Source organism: Podarcis vaucheri (genome assembly GCF_965113315.1).
Source record: "Podarcis vaucheri genome assembly, chromosome: 2".
NCBI classification, from domain to species: Eukaryota; Metazoa; Chordata; class Lepidosauria; order Squamata; family Lacertidae; genus Podarcis; species Podarcis vaucheri.
This window is the reverse complement of record NC_138760.1, coordinates 116746204-116765378: the sequence shown is the minus strand read 5'-3', so window position 1 is coordinate 116765378 and position 19175 is coordinate 116746204. Positions and strand designations below refer to the sequence as shown.

Sequence of the window (19175 nt, the reverse complement as noted above, 5' to 3'; positions counted from 1 at the left end):
CCCCCCAATAAAATATTTGAGGGGGCTGCCCCCCAAAGTTAATGGGCATTGCCACTCAAATTGTGTGCATGTGTTGCATCTTGTAATCAGTTGTATGAGGCAGGTCCAAGCAGGAGATAACCAGAGCATGCAGCACTCTGGTGAGACAGTGCTCAGGCAGGCAGGGTCTCAGCCGGTGTACCAGATGGAGCCAGCAGAATTGACCTGCGCCTCCATGGACAGCTGTGAATCCAAGATGACCCCAAGGCTGTGCAGCTGGTCCTTTAGGGGCCATGTAATTCCATTCAGGACCAGGGAATCCTCCAGGGAGGTGGCCAAAGTATTGGAGCCTCAGCTTCACGATCTGTCCTTCCAGTGAGCACTCAGGGCTGATTTCCTTCAGAATGGAGAGGTTTGATCTTCTTGCAGTCCATGGGACTCTCAAGAATCTCCTCCAGCACCATAATTCAAAAGCATCAATTCTTCGGTGATAAGCCTTCTTTATGGTCCAGCTCTCACTTCCATACATCACTACTGGGAAAACCATGGCTTTAACTATACGGACCTTTGTCAGCAAGGTGATTTCTCTGCTTTTTTAGATGCTGTCTAGGTTTGCCATTGCCTTTCTCCCAAGGAGCAGGTGTCTTTTAATTTCGTGACTGCTGTCACCATCTGCAGTGATCATGGAGCCCAAGAAAGTAAAATCTCTCACTGGCTCTTTATATACTATACCCAATTGCTGACACAGCTTAATTAACACAACTTAACATCATCTGCTGTACTGCTTCACAGCTGTAAAACTAGTTCATTTTATTTGTTCTGGCCCTTAAAAGACATACACATCTTGTGGAACAATAATGAACCTTCAAATTTAAAGACTGACCCAGAAACTCCAGCGGGTGCAGAATGCCGCAGCGAGACTCCTTACGGGGTCTTCACTGCAGGATCACATTCATCCGGTGCTATACCAGCTGCACTGGCTCCCAGTGGAGTACAGGATCAGGTTTAAGGTGCTGGTTTTAACCTTCAAAGCCCTACACGGCCTAGGACCCTCGTATCTACGGGACCGCCTCTCCTGGTATGCCCCACAGAGGAACTTACGGTCTTCAAATAAAAACATCTTGAAGGTCCCAGGCCACAGAGAGGTTAGGCTGGCCTCAACTAGAGCCAGGGCTTTTTCGGCTGCGGCTCCAACCTGGTGGAACGCTCTGTCACAAGAGACAAGGGCCCTGCAGGACTTGACATCTTTCCGCAGAGCCTGCAAGACAGAGCTGTTCCACCAGGCCTTTGGTTAGGGCACAGCCTGACTCCCTCCTTTGGCAATCTTTACAATACTTTAGTTTATGGTTGCCATCAATTTTGATTTTAATTAATTCTTATGATGTTTTTATAATGTTGCACTATTTTAGTGTTGTTAGCCGCCCTGAGCCCGGCTTCAGCTGGGGAGGGCGGGATATAAATAAAATTTTATTATTATTATTATTATTATTATTATTATTATTATTATTATTATTATTATTATTATCATGCTGCTCACCACAAGGTGGAGCTCTGTGTATAATAAGCGAGAAGGCTTCTGGTCAGTTCCTCAACATTCAGGCAGGCTACTAGTAACAACTGTGAAATTACAAATGTGCTTTTGACAGTGCTGTGCAGCGAATTTTTTTGTAGGGGAACAGTTAGGACAAGTGGCGCCAGCTTGCGACTTGGCCAGGGGTAAGGAACATCTTGCAAGTGATGTTGTGACACCAAGATGTCCAGCATCACATCTCCCTCTCTAAGCCAGGTACAGTGGTGCTGCGAGTCTCTTTGTCTTGCGGTTTTTTCGTCTTGCGAAGCACGGCTATTAGCGGCTTAGCGGCTATTAGCGGCTATTAACGGCTTAGTGGCTTTAAGAAAAAGGAAACAAACTTGCAAGAACTCGCAAGATGTTTCATCTTATGAAGCAAGCCCATAGGGAAATTCGTCTTGCGGAACGACTCAAAAAACGGAAAACTCTTTCGTCTAGCGAGTTTTTCGTCTTGCGAGGCATTCGTCTTGCGGGGCACCACTGTAAAAGCTTCCTGGGCTTTGGAAGGAGGTGCCAGGCTTTTATACTTCAATACTCTAATTTACTGGGGACATTTAGGGGACTAGCCTCGTCCCCCTAGTCCACTGACCGCAGGTCACTGGGCTAAGACCAGGAGATTTGTAGCCCTTGTGGAATACATGCAGTGTCTTTTTTCCAGTAGTACTCGGGGGTACTCAGTACCTGCACATTTTTTCTTTTGCAAATGTTAAAAGCGTGGCACTTACTATAATAATTTTGTGGTGAATACTGGCCCCTTATTTTCTATATATATTAAAAGCACAGCATATGTGGCTTCTCAAAACACATCTGTTTGGGTAAGCATTCCTTGAGTCGAACTGTTTTAACTGTTACACTGTTTTAAAGGGCTTATTACACATTTTCATTGTGGATGCTCACCAGTTATTGAAAATGGTGCCATTGATCCATCTCCAAGGCTCCTGGTCATTCATCCTTTGGAGACCAATCCAGTGGTCAGCAGGACCTTTGTGTCGTCTCAAGAAGCTCTTAATAAAGAAAAGAAGTGTGAATACATTTCCACCCCTCATCCAATAGAGAATCAACTCTATTTGGGGCTGCAGACTCTGTATCTTCCCACTCACCATCTCTTCTTGGGAGTCAATCACAACCAAAGAGGCATTGAAAGAGGCACAGTAATTCTGGCTATAAGTCCAGTTTCTGTCAGCGTCTGAAAAATAGTAACATTTCCTTTGGTAGCCAATCCAGCCGTCTGGACAGCACTCAGTTGGAGTGGAAGGAGAAGGTAGGGCAGCTGGCAATACTGCGCTTCTCTCTAGAAAGGTATCAGAAAGTGAGACAGATCATTATCCATAGCTTATAAACAGTCCTACCCAAAATAAAGGTCAGGCAATGTACTCCACTCATCAACATTATATCTGTGTGCTGCCTTTCCACAAAAGGAATCCTGCTCAAAGCAGCTTGCAACATAGAAAATGGGAACATATCTGAAGCATCATAAGAACAATCACATAAAAATATAGTATAACAACATAATTGCAAATACACCACACAGAAACTGTGTGCAGGAGGTCGCCGGACAACCCCCATCATCTCTAGGCGGGGCTGGATAAGGGTGGGGAAATGAGGGTAGGAGGGAGGGCAGACACCCCAGTGCCCATCTCTGTCCACAAACTCAGGAGATTGCAGGACATAGAGCAGCTTCTCTTGTGGCTCAACCACAGATAGTCGACCTTAATTGACTATCCATGAAATACACAGCCAGGGTCTAGTTGACTCTCCCTGAGATAGGCCTTTGATTAGAATTGTATCATACAATTTAAATCACTTGAAATTGTGTGCGTATTGTGTGCATATTGGTCTATTATTACAGTACATGAAGTCTACCTTGCCTGAATGTGGGCCTCCATCTGCAACTGCTTCCAGGCTACCTCAATTGAATACCAATAAAGCTATTCTAGCTGCTGAGGAGATGAGATTTGTGAGAGCAGGTGGCATGTACATAAAATGGCAGAAGTTACAGCAGAGTGGATCTTCACTTACCAGTACTTAATAAAGCAATGATGATGACGAGGGCGACAATGATGATGCTCAGAATGACATTAAGCACCAAGCTCACAATTTGCGCTCTAAGAGTAAGTTTCCTTTTTATGTTAGTGCACAAACCTGCAGAGGGAAATAAAGTGTTTCAACAAGATGCCGGACAAGTCCTTCTAGAAATTCCAAAGTATCTGGGGATTCCAAGTCTCCCCAGGCTTGGGTTATCCACCCACATTGAAGGTGTGAGTTCAAGCTTGCATCACGCCAAGATGTCATACCACTCAACAGTCCTGATTTATGTGGGACATCCTGGAATTACAGAAGCCAATACTGGCTTCTGATTGGATCCTGGAATGTCCCATTTTTTGGTCTGAGTCTGACTTGTGGTGCAGATCAGCTGGGGACCAAAAAAAGAAATGTCCCAATTTTGCTCAGTGGGATGTTGGAAGAGTATGAGATGAACAAAGTTCACCTGTGGAATCATGAAGCTCATAGGCTTGGTGCCTCCCACCACAAAGTCAGCCAACTGGTAGGCCTCTGCACATGGCTGGTGAGTCACCAGTTATTTATTTTATTAAAAATGATTTACTGTACAAGCCACCATTTCCTGTATTATCAAGGTGCTGAACAAGAATGTTTACCGTATAGGCCTGAATATAAGCCTCACTTTTTTTCCAAATTCTGACCATGAAAAGTTAAAGTGCAGCTTATATTCATAACCTTACAAAAATGGGCTTGGAGCGAGCATTTTCTCTCCCCCCCCTTTAATTTTAAAGGTGTGGCTTATATTCGGGTGCAGCTTATATTTGGGCCAATAAGGTATACAATAAAACAAAAATCACCAGTAGAAATAGTAAAAAAGAAAAGAAAAAATAATTAATATAACTGGGAAATCAACATTTTAATCAGATGTATAGGCTTTCTGGCATAGGAAGAGGTCTTCAAGAGATAACTGGAAGTCAAAAGTGAAGATGCCTGATGTATCTCTGCTGGAAGAGCTTTTCACAGCATGAACTGGTGGCGCTAAATGCCCAACTTCTAGCTGAGGTCACTTGGGCTTCTGAGACACGAAGACAACCAGATGTGCTCCTATGGATGATCTCAATGAAGAAGCTGGAATATAAGGGCTCAGGTAGCCCTTAAGGTACCCTGGACCAAAGTTCTTCTGGTCTTTGTATATGTGGACCAGGCATAGGCAAACTCGGCCCTCCAGCTGTTTTGGGACTACAACTCCCATCATCCCTAGCTAACAGGACCAGTGGTCAGGGATGATGGGGATTGTAGTCCCAAAAGAGCTGGAGGGCCAAGTTTGCCTATGCCTGGTGTAGACCTTAAACCTGGCTTAGCAATGTATGTGCATTCGCTGCAAACATCTTTTAGCAGAGGTGCCACGTACTGTCAACCATCTGCCTCCATCAGAGGTCTAGGGATTCTGCAAAATCTAGAGCTTCACAGCTAGGCTGGAGGGCAGCCCCATGTAGAACATGGAAGTAATCCAGTTTCTAGGTCACAAAAGTAAGGACTTTAAGGGCAAAAGTAGAAAGGGACTGCAAGAACTGAATGGAATGGGATACATGCCAAATGTCACATAGGCAACGCCAAAAGACAGAGGGCAGCACAACCCGTTGTGTGAATCATTAACGGTTAGCCAATGTATGTACGCATGTGCAAGCAGAGAAATTTGAAATTTAACTGTTTGTATAAGCTGAGCACTTGCTCTTTTAGAGGGATTGTAATCCCATCCAGAACAGGTAAGTAGCCTACCTCCTGGAAATGCAGCTGTTGTAACATCTGTCCTGCTAAGGTGGACTTCCAGAAGTTATGCTTGTCAGTGTAAATTGCCTAATAGTGGCAGCCTTGTTAAATCCACTGGCTGCCAAGATTGTTACCAGAAAACAGTGCCAGTCAAGGGAGCTGCAGTGCCATATACTGCTATATTATAACTGGGTACACAGGGCTTTGGAACAGGGGTGAGTAACCTGCAGCCCCCCAGGTGTTGCTGGACTCCTATCAGCCCCAGCCATCATCGCCAGTGGTCACAGGTAATGGGAATTGTAGTCCAACAATATCTCAAAGGTCACAAGTTACCCATTCCTTTTAGAGCATCTGAATTGCCATCAAAACAGAAGTTGAAAGTTTTTGTTGCTGGCAGCATGGAAGTGACAGGAGATCTCTGTCCTATGTAGAAACAGAATGGGATATTTTGTTCACACATCTCAGGCTAGTGCAGCAACCTCAAGCAAATAATCTGAAACCATCTTAATGAGAGCCAGTGTGGTGTAGTGGTTAAGAGCGATAGACTCGTAATCTGGGGAACCGGGTTCGCGTTTCCGCTCCTCCACATGCAGCTGCTGGGTGACCTTGGGCCAGTCACGCTTCTTTGAAGTCTCTCAGCCCCACTCACCTCACAGAGTGCTTGTTGTGGGGGAGGAAGGGAAAGGAGAATGTTAGCCGCTTTGAGACTCCTTCGGGTAGTGATAAAGCGGGATATCAAATCCAAACTCTTCTTCTTCTTCTTCTTAATCTTTATCGTAAAACAAACCATTAAGGGGATACAGTTTAAGCTCTTGCACATTTCTGTATAACATAGGGTTGGTTCCAACACATCACGGGTAGATCCATTAATGTGCAAAACAAAATGCATTAAAATGAATTGTTCAACCAAAGAACATTTCCCTGTGCTAGAAGCAGCTTTATTCATTCAATGCAGGATATTGAATTTTCAAGCTTGCCTCACCCAAATAAGTCAAAATAGCAGTTTGTAGTACACAGGCTAGGATTAACAGATGGACTAAGGTTGCTATATTAATTATATGATAAGGATGGCATAACTGACAGTTAAAGAAAACCAGGTCCAAATGTAAGGACTAGCCAGCAAAGTGGTTCGTCAGCAATATGCAGCTCTGAATGTCTGCTTTCAGCAGATAATTTTTTTTCCAGTTAATGCCATGTCACCAGCATGTGAACATGCCAACACTTGGTTGGTCAGATTGGGTTCCTGGAAGAAAGAGAAACCAATATGTTTTGAAAGATATGTTCTGAAATAGTGTTGCATAACGCAAAATTGTGAAGTCAGTCTAACAGGGGTTCTCTGCCAGGGGATTTGCACAGTATCGTTTGCTTCTCAATTTGCTGAGAATTTTATTTATTTATTTTTTAAAAAATTATACATCACCCACTCAAATATAAATTTCAGTATGGTCTACTGTAATGCATATCATTCAACCCAATCAGATACAACAACACATTAAAGTACCACTGTGCTAGTAAATGCTGTGGACCATGCGCCTGCACTTGCAGATTCCTGGTCTCTTCGCTTATCAGTGACTCTCCAGGTCTGTGTGCAGCAGGAATGGGGACCATGTGGTCCTCCAGATGTTTTTGGTCTACACTGGCCATGCTGGCAGAGAGTGATGGGAGGGAGTTGGAATCCAGCAACATCTGGCGAGAGACAAGCTCTCCATTCTTGGTCTACATGGAAGGGGAAGGGGAAGAACAGCCAGGAATCTCTCCCCTCAAGGGCAGCCTCACCCCCCTTCTCCTTATGCATGCCTGCGTGAGGAAGGATAGTTCCACCTGAGAGAGGAACTAAGAAGAGTCTGAGAAGCCTTCCTTGATTTTCACACAAGTGTCTATGTAGCCATCCTTTTCCAATGGCTTTTAATTGCCTGAATAAATTAGCGTCCCCATGAATTTGATTAGTTGGCCTGCATTCTGCAGCTCTCATCCCAGCAGAAAATCCATAACTTTTCTGACAAACTCATGCCTTTCTCATCAGAACTCACTTACCATATGGAAAATGGCCTGGTTTCGGAGAGAAGACTTCTTTTGCTTGTTTGGTGCTTCCATTAATTACGATTCTGGGCCATTTCCCATTCTCTGCTGCATCTGGATTCATGTGGAGCCTTTGCTCCGTCTTTTCAATTTCAGAGAAACCCATCTTTTCCTTCTCCCAGGAGGATCCACAGACCTCACAGCAAATGCTACTCAGCTCTAGTTACACAAACTTTTGCAATTTCTTGAGATATGTTGAAAGCAGACCACTGGATTGCAGATTCAAGCACAGTATGGCTAGGTGATGTGGTGAGAAAACACCCTTTCTAAATACCACTTAATTGTGTGCTTTAATCAGATACTTTGTCCAGCCAGGCTGCACTTAATATGTTTTCCATTTCCCTGTTTTGTCTTTGTGACCCCTTTTATTCCCAATGAAACGAAAGTCTCTTCAGAGTCTGAAGCATCAGTTCTGTGCTTTTGCCAGAAAAAAATTCACCACAACATCAGTTTTCACCATAGCATCAACGTCCCAAGATTCCTCTGTGGAGACAAAATTACAGAGTGGAGAAATAAATAATCTCTTCTTGAAGTCTTTAAAAGGTGCAGTTTTGCTTCCATACTAGTATAGTCTCCCCCCAAAGGTAGTCCTAAAGGTAGTCCTACGTATACTAATTTACAGAGCTGGAAAATTCATATATGAAATATTGCTTCTTTTTAGTCTAAATGATTACAGTAATGTTTTTACATTTACTTCATGAAATGAGAGCATTGAGACAAGTGAAAGGGAGCAGCCCTTGAGATAGTTGAAGATGGCTATCGTATTATATCCCCCCGTCTTCTCCTACCCACCTCCTCCTCCTCATGAAGCCTGTTTTCCAAGCCTTATGAGGAAATGTCACTCTCCTCTGCACACGTTCCAGTTTGTCAACATCCTCCTTAAATTGCAGTGTCCAGAAATGGACACAGTTGGTTACTCGGAGTCATCATTGTAGTCACAACAGGAAAACCCGTTTCCCACTCCCTTTGCAATCTCACCATTTCAGCTCTTCGGGATTGAGGGTCAGGAAATTCTACGCTTCCCAGAGAAGAGCTGGCAATCCTCTGCCTATCTGGTTGCCTAGCCTCTATGCCCCCTTCTTGGAAACTCTCTGTGCTTGCTCAAACTGTCTCAGTAAACCAATATCTTGGTAGGAAAGGGGGGGCCTGGGTCTGCTTCCTCCTGCAGCCTGTCAGGTTCAGAGTCAGAGCCTGTCTTCCATCTCCTTCCTCGCTTGACTCCGCCATGCTCCTGACCCATACTTAAGGGGCCATTACCAAGATTTTAGCTCTTGCTGGGTCTAGGAATTAGCCGGGTCTCAGGCATGCAGCCTAGCCCCCCCCCATCTCCTCTGCTAAACTTACAACAATATCTAATTGGGAAACTACTATGCAAATATAGGACCACCCACTGGCATGGCATTGAGAAATAGAGAGAGAGAGCAGCCCCTGAGATATTTGAAGATGGCTATTGTATCTCCCCTCAGTCCCCTCTTTCCCAGGCTAAACATAGCCAGATCCTCCTCCTCATTAAGCTTGGTTTCCAAGCCTTATAAAGAAATGTCACTCTCCTCTGGACACCTTCCAGCTTGTCAACATCCTCCGTAAATGGTGGTGCCCAGAAATGGACACAGTGCTCCAGGTGAGTGTTATGTATTGAAGTTCTCACCCTGGCTACCAGGGGGTATTGTGTACAGTGGTGCCTCGCAAGACGAAATTAATTCGTTCCGCAAGTTTTTTCTTCTTGCGAGTTTTTCGTCTTGCGATGCACGGTTTCCCAGAGGAATGCATTGAAAATCAATTAATGCGTTCCTAGGGAAACCGACTTCAGACCAGGTCCGGGGACAGTCTGTCCCCCGACCTCTTCTGAAGGCTGGGGGGGGGGACAAGGGCTTTTCTTCCCACCCCCAGCATTTTAAAAAACCCTGGGACAGCGGAGGGCTTCTCCGCTGTCCGGGGCGAGCTTAAAATGCTGGCGGGCGGCATTTTAAAATCGCCCCGAGACAGCGGAGGACTTCTCCGCTGCCGGGGCGATTTAAAAGCCCCTGGGAAGGCAGGCAGGGGGGACAAAGACTTTTGCCCCCCGCCAGCCTTCAGAAGAGGTCCTGGACCTCTTCTGAAGGCTGGCGGGGGCGAAAGTCTTTGCTCCCCCCGCCTGCCTTCAAAAGCTGTCCGGCCCAGGCTTCCCGGACCTTTCCGCCAGCAGCGGCAGCGCTGCCGCTGCTAGCGGAGACTTGCCGGCATGCCAAAGCCTGCGCGCAGCGCGCCCAGGCTTCCCGGACCTTTCCGCCAGCAGCGGCAGTGCTGCCGCTGCTGGCGGAAATTTGCCGGTAGGCCGAAGCCTGCGCGCAGCGCGCCCAGGCTTCGCGGATCTCTCTGCCAGCAGCGGCAGTGCTGCCGCTGCTGGCGGAGACTTGCCAGCATGCCGAAGCCTGCGCGCAGCGCGCCCAGGCTTCGCGGATCTCTCCTGCCTTCAAAAGCCGTCCGGGATAGCAGGAAGCGCTTCCCTGCTATCCCGGACTGCTTTTAAAATGCTGGCGCTGGGGAGCAAAGCCTTTCGGCCCCCGCCAGCCTTCCTGGACCTCTTCTGAAGGCCGGAGTGGGGGGAAAGGCATTGCTCCCCACCGCTAGCATTTAAAAGAGGTCCCCGGAGATTTCCCTATGGGCTTTCGTCTTGCGAAGCAAGCCCATAGGGAAATTCATTTTGCGAAGCGCCTCCAAAACGGAAAACCCTTTCGTCTAGCGGGTTTTCCGTCTTGCGAGGCGTTCGTCTTGCGGGGTACCACTGTATATAGTTTTCACTCAGGTCCACATCAGTTAGTTTAGGCCCGAAACCCTGGGTTGTTGTTGTAACAATGTTGACAGCCAGCTGGCTATAAAAGCAGGCCAGCTGAGCTGTTCAGTTCAGTTCAGTTCCAGCTTACTATAAAGAACCACTTGAAGAAATCTCAGTGTCATCTGCTATGTCCACCCACAACTTAATAGTGAGGTCTGACCCACTTTAATAAAGGTGTCCGGCCAGCGGCGTAGCGTGAGTTGTCAGCACCCGGGGCAAGGCAAGTAATTTGCGCCCCCCCTAACCCGGGGCAAGGCAAGTAATTTGCGCCCCCCCTAACCCGGGGCAAGGCAAGTAATTTGCGCCCCCCTAACCCCTAACCTGCGAGTTGCTGCTAGCGCTGCCGCCCAAACCACGCCGCTTGCCCGGAGGAGGAGGGGGGCAGAGAGGCGAGGAAAATGCAACATGGCCCAGCAGCTGCAGCAGCAGCGGCGGAGGCAGGGCTGTGAGGAGGGGCTGCTTGGCGCGTCCTCCACGGCCCTGACGCGCGGGGCTGAGAGCCGCTGCCTGCCGGACGCCTTCAGCCCGGGCGCGCGCACAGCTCGTCGGTTCCGCTAGACATGCAGCTCTGCTACAGCCTGCGCCGGAGGCTCTTCGGCGACTCCGGAGGCAGCGAGCGCGCCCCCCCAGATGTTGCGCCCGGTGCGGCCGGCACCCCTGGCACCCCCCACGCTACGCCACTGTGTCCGGCACAAAAACCTCCAAACGGGTCTGCCTAAAATTTGGCAGGCTTAATCCAGAGAGGCTCATATTTCTGCAAATTTCTTCCACTTTTCTCTGAAGCCTGAACAACAGTATAGCCATTTTTTTTATTCCCCACTATATTGAATGAGGGGGTGAGAACTTTGTGTTGTATTCCTAGCAGTGCCAAGAGAACGTTCTGTCAGCACAAGGGGTTCTCCTTGCACAAGGGAACATTCTCCCCCTCTCCTCCCTCACAACCACCAAAAGGATTCTAGGAGTCTCCCCAGTCAAACAAAGCCGTCCTTATATTATTGTAGAAATGTTTTTTCTTCAGCCGTCAACTCTTCCTCCTCCTCTCCTCCTTTCCCCAATCTCCCTCTCCCTTTCCTCTCCCTCCCCATCTCCCCCCCCTCTATAAATTGTAGAATTTTTTCTATTTTGGCAGAACCACAAATTTTGGTCTGAGGATTTGTGCTTTCCCCTCTGGGTTTCCTCAAAACAATAAAAACAAAAAGCCACCTTTTGGAATAAGTCATCTCTGTCCTGTTCTGTTACTGTATTTATTTTCCCTGATTTCAACTATAAATTGGTGCTTTTCTTGAGTCAAAATGAGAGAGAACCCCTAAATATTTTTTTTTAGAAAAAGAGCACTGCTTATATTATTTTAGAAATGTTTTTTCTTCAGCCCCAAACCCTCTCCCCCTTCCTCCTCTCCTTCTCCTTTCCCCAGTCTCCCTCCCCATCTCCCCATCTCCCTTTCCTCCCCCTCCCAATATTTCTCCCTCCTCCAATATATTATAGAATTCTTTTTACCTTCTGGCAGAATCAATCCACTGCCAGGTTCTGCAGTGCAGGAACAAGTATCTGCTGCCTACCAAGCCCACAAGAAGCAAAATAGAAACTGTTTTCAAAACGACTGGTTCCTGCTATTCATCTCCTCTTCCTCCCCCTCTACCGCCTCCTCGTTCTCCGGATAAGTCCTAGTCAACAGTTTCTGTACTTTTGAAAGTCAACAGTTTCTGACTCCAGCCCCGCCCAGCCTTTAATCTCACCCCCCCCAGCCTGAATCTAGAGATGGTTTCAATTGCCCAAGGTCTTCTCCCTTGCTTCAGAGAACAGTGCAACCCTGTTAGAGGCCGAAGGCATTCTTGGCCACAAAGTGTATGATTTAAAATCAGTCCCACAAACAAAGAGCAGGACCTCCCAGCGGGGAATGTGATCACCCTCAATGTGCAGAAGAAGAAACAGCTGCTGGCAACTTGGCGATTGCTGAGTTTGAGACTAAGAAATGACAAGCTTGCTTGAAGCAAGGGAGGTATTATAGTAAAAGGAAATTTAAAGTGTTATAGTGGCAGGAAAATGCCTGTGGAAAGTTGAAAAGAGCATTGCAAAAGACAATGAGATTTAAAAAGTAATGAAAGATCTTAATGTTTTGGAGGCAGCCAATGCAAGGTCTCACAAAAGATGGCAAGCATTTAGGTGCCCAAAATAGCAGAAAGCAATAAGAATTCATTATTTTTTGAAAGTAACAAACCTAACCTACTCATGCACAGGAGAGTCTCTGCCTTCCCCAACCTGGGAATCATATAATTCGTACAACAATTGATTGTGGAAAAACCTCAGAGCGATTTACAAAAAGATAAAAGAATAAAATTGAGAAAAAACACAACCCTAATTTAAAACATACAAAAGTAAAAATATTAAAGCAGATTATAATTACGTTAACTTTCTAAGCAACTGGTAGGCTGATGTACACAAGACTGTTTTTAGCTGGCGCCAAACTTGTTTATACAGACCTATGGTCAGCAGCTGCTTCTAAAACCTGTTTTCTGGAACTGCTATTGGTTGGTTTGAAGCCAACTGGGCAAGTCAGAACTAAAAGGGGTGGAAGTTCCCCCCTCGCCTCTCCTTTCATTCTTCTCTCTCCTGCCTTCCCCTCTGGCTTGGAACAAAGACTGTAATTTTATAAACACCTCTTATGTCTATTCTTACTTGCCTTTTCTTCAAAAGAAAATAACGCTATGCAAAAAACACATAGAAATTCTTTTTGCTCTCTGGCTAGCTCTCCTTCTCGTCCTCTTCCTGCCAGGGAGGGGAAGGAGGGTCAAAGCAGCCCCCCTTCAATGATAGCAGCAGGAGGAGCCGCTGGCCGTTGAAGCCTTGCGGTTGCTGCGTTCAGCTCCACCCCCGCTCCTTCTCCTGCTTCTCTGCTATCCCCTCTCCGCCCACAAAGGGAACTGACCCTACAGCAATCAGTCATCTATTTCCCTCACAATCTGCAGGTGAGCTGATAAGACTGAACATTAACAAGAACACAGAAGGTTGTAAAAGGTCGAACAGTGGTGCAATTAGGAGATTATTGCCTTTGGACTTGAAGGTCTTAATGGGACACCTGCCCTTAAAGGCATTGTGTACTAACTACTATCTGAAGAAGTGTGCATGTGCACGAAAGCTCAGACCAATAACAAACGTAGTTGCTCTCTAAGGTGCCACTGGAAGGAATTTTTTTATTTTGTTTTAACTACGATCTTATCACTTCTGCTTCTGCTCATTCTGCTGAGTTGAATCCTTGACTTCTGCCTCAACGTGGAACAAACAGCCTAAAGATCAACTTTAGCCAGGAGCCTGAAAACGCTGTTTCGAACTCGTTAATCTTAGCAAATATTTAACAAGTAAACATTAAGCTTTCAACCCAAAATACAAAAAATTCCTTCCAGTAGCACCTTAAAGACCAACTAAGTTAGTTCTTGGTATGAGCTTTCGTGTGCATGCACACTTCTTCAGATACACTGAAACAGAAGTTGCCAGATCCTTCTATATAGTGAGAAGGTGGGGAGGGGTATTACTCAGAAGGGTGGTGGGAATGGGAGATAGGCAGATAGCTGAGAGAGCCTATCTGAAGAAGTGTGCATGCACATGAAAGCTCATACCAAGAACTAACTTAGTTGGTCTTTAAGGTGCTACTGGAAGGAATTTTTTTTATTTTAACCCAAAATACAGTTTAAGTCAGTACAAAAGTGCTAGGGTTTTTCCATGCAGGAAACTCTCCAGGACACTCATTAGCAGTGCTTTTTTTCCTGGGGGGACGCAGGGGGATGCATACCCCTAAACATTTTGTGACTCTAAATTTGGCCTCATTGAGAGACAGTATTTCAATATGAGTAGGAAAGTGAGAGTACCCTTGAACATTTTTTTAGAAACACAGCATTGCTCATAAGCATACTTAAAAGGTAAAGGACCCTGACAGTTAAGTCCAGTCGCAAACGACTCTGGGGTTGCGGCGCTCATTTCGCTTTTATGGCCGAGGGAGCCGGCGTTTTTCTGCAGACAGTTTTTCCGGGTCATGTGGCCAGCATGACTAAGCCACTTCTGGCGAAGCAGAACACGGAAACGCCGTTTACCTTCCCGCCGGAGCGGTACCTATTTACCAGTATCTACTTGCACTTTGGGGACGCGGGTGGCGCTGTGGGCTAAAGCCTCAGCGCCTAGGGCTTGCCGATCGAAAGGTCGGCGGTTCGAATCCCCGCGGCGGGGTGCGCTCCCGCTGCTCGGTCCCAGCGCCTGCCCACCTAGCAGTTCGAAAGCACCCCCGGGGGCAAGTAGATAAATAGGTACCGCTTACCAGCGGGAAGGTAAACGGCGTTCCGTGTGCGGCTCTGGCTCGCCAGAGCAGCGTTGTCACGCTGGCCACGTGACCCGGAAGTGTCTTCGGACAGCGCTGGCCCCCGGCCAATAGATGTGAGATGGGCGCACAAACCCCAGAGTCTGTCAAGACTGGCCCGTTCGGGCAGGGGTACCTTTACCTTTACCTTTTACTTGCACTTTGACGTGCTTCCAAACTGCTAGGTGGGCAGGAGCTGGGACCGAGCAATGGGAGCTCACCCCATTACAGGGATTCGAACCGCAACCTTCCGATCGGCAAGCCCTAGGCTCAGTGGTTTAGACCACAGCGCCACCCGCATACCTCATGAGCATACTTACTCAGCAGCATTTTTGCTTGAGTAGTACCTGTGTAGTTATTCTGGCTCAGCACTGCTCTGGAAAGGTGAAACACAGTGGGTAGCATTGGGTATGTGTCAAGGTGATCATTCCATCAGCACAAACATTTTCAGATGGAATTCCCCCTCCCCAGATGGAAATATCTCCCCTCTCCTCCCCCATGCACAATGTTCTAGTGTTCTCTTGACACCTCAGAAATGATTTGGAGTGGGGGGGGGGCATGTGGGACATGTGGAAAGAAAATGCCTACAGCGGTACCTCGGGTTAAGAACTTAATTTGTTCTGGAGGTCCGTTCTTAACCTGAAGCTGCTCTTAACCTGAGGTACCACTTTAGCTAATGGGATTTTTGCATTCTACACGAAATGTCCAGGTTTAGGGATATACCACACACACACACACACACACATATATGTGTGTGTGTTCTTTTGAGGGGCACGCACATGCCACTGAAGAGTGGAAGAGGGCAAGCGCTTTTCAGGGCCTGCCACTCTCCACCCCCCTTCACGCACCACCTGGAAGTGCCACAACGGGGTCTGCTCTGCAACACCACCACTGCCAGTGCTGCCATTTTGCCGCCAGCACCAAGCCTCCAAGCCACCAAATTGCCCGGCATGTGCCACTTCTGTCAAGCCGGTGGAGACCTTGCCGTACCGCTTCTCCCGACGCTCCCAGAGGGCAGTGAAGGAGGATGAATGGAGAAAGGTAGGTTAGGTGGGGCAGGGAGGGGCGGGGGACAGAGATGTGGGGAGGGGAGGGGGAGTGCCCTGAATGCGTCTGGGTTTTTGCAGCTCAGAAGATGGGAACCCTAACATAGGTTTCTCAACACCTGCAATCCAAGCCCAGGAAGGAAATCACGCATCATTGCATGAACAGGTTCTGAAATCATGCTTCTATTTTCATCCTTCTCTTTCAGCTGGGCTGACCAGATTATGTGCACCACCTGGAGTACATCAATGTTAGTTTTGATCTCTTTGTTCCCAGACATCTGTTTAATTTTGAGGTGGGTAGTCTTGTCAATGCTAACATCCTGTGAAGATAAAGCAGCTTTTACTCTGTTTGGTAATGCTTTATATGTAGACACAGGAGAGAATGAATACTCAACTAAGCCTCCCGCAACCCCATGTTGCTGGAAGAGATAATGAAGGGAAAATATTACACACCCCTCCTGACATTAACTCCTCTCCTGATTCTCATCATTGTGTGATAATGATACCATCTAGTAATACTGAGCAACCAGTCTTATAACTGATTACGATAAGTAGGACTAGTTTCTCGGCAGCCTTATGAACGCATCATGTATTTTTGAATCTATAATGTGATTATTATTTTTAATTATAAATTTTTATTAGTTTTCAGTTTTGTTGTTGTTGTTTAGTCGTTTAGTTGTGTCCGACTCTTCGTGACCTCATGGATCAGAGCACGCCAGGCACTCCTATCTTCCACTGCCTCCCGCAGTTTGGTCAACCTCATGCTGGTAGCTTTGAGAACACTGTCCAACCATCTCGTCCTCTGTCATCCCATTTCCCAACATCAGGGTCTTTTCCACTTCAATTACATTCCAATAATAGCCTCATTATAACAGTACCAATTTATAATACAATTATTAATGCTAATCAATCAAACTTGGCACAAAGACTGTAATTTTATAAACATCTCTAACGTCTATTCTTCATCGCCTTGTCTCCAAAAAAACAAAAACAAAACCGCTATGTAAAAATCGCATAGAAATTCTTTCTGCTCTCTGGCACCATCTGGTGTTGCATGTTTATAACACATTCAAAACATTGTTTCTTGACTAATGTAGCTGAGTCCTTGGTCTCTTCAAAACTCTTAGCATTTTTGTACAGCCTAATTTCCAGCCTGTCTCAGCCTAGGAGCAGGGGCGGAGGAAGGGGTGTGTGGTGGGTGCAGGACGCCCTGGGTGTCACCACTGAGGGGAGTGACAAAATGCCGGGCGGCACTCACCGCGGGGTTAGGGCTACAGCTTAGAGCCTCACTGTCTTGGGGGCCCCCAAAAAATGTAAAGGGAAAAAAACCTGGATGTACTTTGATAAAATACATATTTTGTTATGTGCAAATGGCTTTAGATATCTATTAGGTCCATAAATTACCATACAGCATATATTCAACACAAAAAGCAGCAACAATTTGTTGTTGACAAAGGACTGCTGGACATATAAGAACCCCATTACCTTCAGTAGCTTAGGGGCTCATCAAACCCGAATCCAGCCCTGATTGCAGCAAGCCAAATGTTTATTCTGGAACTGCTGTTAGTTTGTTCAACAGGGCGAGCCAGAACAAAAAGGGGTGGAATTTCCTTCTTCCCCTTCATTTATCTTTGTCTCGCCTTCCCCTCTGACTTGGCATGAGGGCTGCTCCTGGATGCCAAACACTTTTGGGCCCCCTAAATATTTTTAGGGGGTCGGGACCAGGTTCCCTCAATATCCCCAAAGTGTGGAAGTGGAACATGGAGGGGGTGGAACACCGCTTGATTGTAAAAAGAAAAACCCTAACCTACTCATGCACAGGAGAGTCCCTGTTTCTGCCTCCCCAAAACCTGGGAATCATAAGAGTCACACACCACTTTATTGTAAAAGCCTCAGAGCGGTATACAAAAAGATAAAACAATAAAATCAGAAAAAATACAGTGGTACCTCAGGTTACATACGCTTCAGGTTACATACGCTTCAGGTTACAGACAACACAAAAATAGTGTGGGGGGGGAAAATTCCTTCCAGTAGCACCTTAAAGACCAACTAAGTTAGTTCTTGGTATGAGCTTTCGTGTGCATGCACACTTCTTCAGATACACAGAAGAAGTGTACACTGGAAGGATTTTATTTTATTTTTTACTATGGCAGACCAACACGGCTACCTATCTGTAACAAAAATAGTGCTACAGGTTAAGAACTTTGCTTCAGGATGAGAACAGAAATCGTGCTCTGGCGGTGGAGCGGCAGCAGGAGGCCCCATTAGCTAAAGTGGTGTTTCAGGTTAAGAACAATTTCAGGTTAAGTATGGACCTCCGGAACGAATTAAGTACTTAACCTGAGGTACCACTGTACAACCCTAATTTAAAATATACAAAAGTAACATATTAAAGCAGATTATAATTATGTACCTCAACTTTCTAAGCAACTTGTAGGCCTATCTACAACATAATGTTTTTAGCTGGCGCCAAATTTCCTTATACAGGCTTTTTGGCAGCAGCTACTAAATTTCCTTGATTTCTGGAATGGAACTGATTTCCTGCAATTGTTATTGCAGTACTTGGTTTGAAGCCAACCGGGAAGCCAGAACTAAAAGGGGTGGAATTTCCCTCCTCCCCTCCTTTCATTCTTCTTTGTCCTGAATTTCCCCCTGGTTCAGCATGAGAACTGTTTATTAAACTGAGCTTCATAAGACTATAAGAACATCAGAATAGCCCGGCTGGATCAAGCCATGGGCATAAGGAGTCCAGCACCCTGTTCTTACAGGGGCCACTCAGATGCCTGTGGGAAACTCACAAGAGCTCTCTGCCCGTCTGCAGTTTCCAGAAACTCAGAAGGAGGCAAAGCACAGACCTCATGGCCAGAAGCTCTCAATAGCCCTCTCCCCTACAAACCTTTCTCGCCCTCTTTTAAAGCTATTCAAGTGGTGAATCATCACTGCCTCCTGGGCGAAAGAGTGCCTGAAATATACTCAGAGTCGCAAAGTGATTTCATGCTCTTTATTCAGCTCATAGTGGTGAGGAGGAATGAATGAATGTCCCCTCACAGTATCTGCTTTATATACATTATTTACACAATGGGTTGCACATGATTGGCTAATTCCGGAATTCTACTGTAAGCCAATCAGGTTGTGGATTCACTTCAATCTGGAGCAGGATTGGGTGGTTCCTGCCAACCAATCATACTGCTGCATTGTTCTAGGACCAATCAGACTGCTGCATTCTGAATCCTATTGTTCTAGGACTAATCAGACTGCTGCAATTTGGATCCTATTGTTCTCAGTACATAACACCCCTCCCCTCTAAGTTCCAGTCCTGCCCGGGAGGTCGCATTCATAGTCCTCAAGGTATGCCGGCGGCCTACGTGTGCGTTGCGGCCTGGGGTGTTCCCTGGTCCGGGCTCCAGGTTCTGGCTCGTGTTCCAAGGATGCTGGCTGTGATGGGGTTGTTTGGTCTGGTGCAAACGGCTCGCTCAGTCGTGGTTCTGGTTCTGGTGTCCTTTCGGCCTCACGGGTCCTCTCTGTATTTACTGATTCTGCCTCTCCTGCTGGCCCCTCCTGCTCTATGGG

The 19175-nt window shown here is 46.5% G+C and overlaps 1 protein-coding gene and 1 long non-coding RNA gene across 8 annotated transcripts in view; one reads left to right on the top strand and one right to left on the bottom strand.

The window, feature by feature from the left end:
* The window catches only part of LOC309525209 (C-type lectin domain family 2 member B-like), a 55473-nt gene that overhangs the window by 3194 nt on the left and 33104 nt on the right, over positions 1 to 19175 (bottom strand). Inside the window, exons 1-5 of one of the 7 annotated variants that reach the window (XM_082210717.1) lie at positions 12695 to 12819; positions 7355 to 7882; positions 3569 to 3691; positions 2650 to 2840; positions 2447 to 2553 (exon numbers count right to left, since the gene is read on the bottom strand). In XM_082210717.1, coding sequence (XP_082066843.1) covers positions 2447 to 2553; positions 2650 to 2840; positions 3569 to 3691; positions 7355 to 7505 — 572 coding nt within the window. In that variant the 5' untranslated portion in view covers positions 7506 to 7882; positions 12695 to 12819. Of the gene's footprint in view, positions 1 to 2446; positions 2554 to 2649; positions 2841 to 3568; positions 3692 to 7354; positions 7883 to 8191; positions 8336 to 11711; positions 11888 to 12618; positions 12643 to 12694; positions 12820 to 19175 lie in introns of those variants that run through there. The other 6 variants (XM_082210719.1, XM_082210715.1, XM_082210720.1 and 3 more) reach the window with 6 other exon arrangements.
* Positions 14721 to 19175, top strand: part of LOC309525466 — a 164154-nt gene continuing 159699 nt past the window's right edge. Inside the window, exons 1-2 of the long non-coding RNA XR_014216315.1 lie at positions 14721 to 15600; positions 15812 to 16264. This is a non-coding gene — a long non-coding RNA (uncharacterized lncRNA). The remainder of the gene's footprint in view (positions 15601 to 15811; positions 16265 to 19175) is intronic.